Source organism: Myotis lucifugus, unplaced genomic scaffold (assembly GCF_000147115.1).
Source record: "Myotis lucifugus unplaced genomic scaffold, Myoluc2.0 scaffold_586, whole genome shotgun sequence".
Classification (NCBI taxonomy): domain Eukaryota; kingdom Metazoa; phylum Chordata; class Mammalia; order Chiroptera; family Vespertilionidae; genus Myotis; species Myotis lucifugus.
The window spans coordinates 29,187-29,946 of record NW_005871634.1 but is presented as its reverse complement, the minus strand read 5'-3'; the positions used below and the strand labels follow the sequence as shown (position 1 = coordinate 29,946).

At 72.0% G+C, this 760-nt stretch overlaps 2 protein-coding genes across 2 annotated transcripts in view; one reads left to right on the top strand and one right to left on the bottom strand.

The window, feature by feature from the left end:
* The window catches only part of EFCAB2 (EF-hand calcium binding domain 2), a 123,070-nt gene extending 122,758 nt beyond the window's left edge, over positions 1–312 (bottom strand). The window contains exon 1 of the mRNA XM_023745854.1: positions 51–312. Coding sequence (XP_023601622.1) covers positions 51–312 — 262 coding nt within the window. The remainder of the gene's footprint in view (positions 1–50) is intronic.
* HNRNPU (heterogeneous nuclear ribonucleoprotein U) overlaps positions 105–760 on the top strand; it is a 9,540-nt gene continuing 8,884 nt past the window's right edge. Inside the window, exon 1 of the mRNA XM_006104667.3 lies at positions 105–758. Coding sequence (XP_006104729.1) covers positions 311–758 — 448 coding nt within the window. The 5' untranslated portion in view covers positions 105–310. The remainder of the gene's footprint in view (positions 759–760) is intronic.

Below are 760 nucleotides of genomic sequence, written 5' to 3'. Positions count from 1 at the left end.
GCCGGCTCGGCCTCGGGGGCGAGCTTGAGAGCTCCTCTCTGGGCGCAGACCGGCCGGCGCGGGGGCGGGGCCGCTATATTCGCGCGGCGCCGCGGCGAGACGACGTTGCGTGCTCGCTCGCGCCAGGCGAGTCTCGGCGTCTCTCTCGCGAACTCCGTGAAAGGAATTGGCGCCGTTCGACACCAGGCGGGTCCGCTCTGCAGCAGGAACCCACGTCCAGCCGCAGCCGCCACCCGCGCCGAGGAGCAGCCGCCGCCAGTGCCGAGGAGGAGCGAGTCTGAGCAGCGCCAGCGTGAACGGGGCCCTCACCATGAGTTCCTCGCCTGTGAATGTAAAGAAGCTGAAGGTCTCGGAGCTGAAGGAGGAGCTCAAGAAGCGGCGCCTCTCCGACAAGGGCCTCAAGGCCGACCTCATGGAGCGGCTCCAGGCCGCGCTGGACAGCGAGGAGGCCGGCGGCCGCCCCGCCATGGAGCCCGGGAACGGCAGCCTCGACCTGGGCGGGGACTCCGCCGGGCGCTCGGGAGCAGGCCTCGAACAGGAGGCCGCGGCCGGCGGCGACGAGGAGGAGGAGGAGGAGGAAGAGGAGGAGGGGATCGCCGCCCTGGATGGCGAACAGATGGAGATCGGGGAGGAGAACGGCGCCGCGGGGGCGGCCGACGCGGGCCCGATGGAGGAGGAGGAGGCCGCCTCGGAGGACGAGAACGGCGACGACCAGGGCTTCCAGGAGGGGGAGGATGAGCTCGGCGACGAGGAGGAAGGC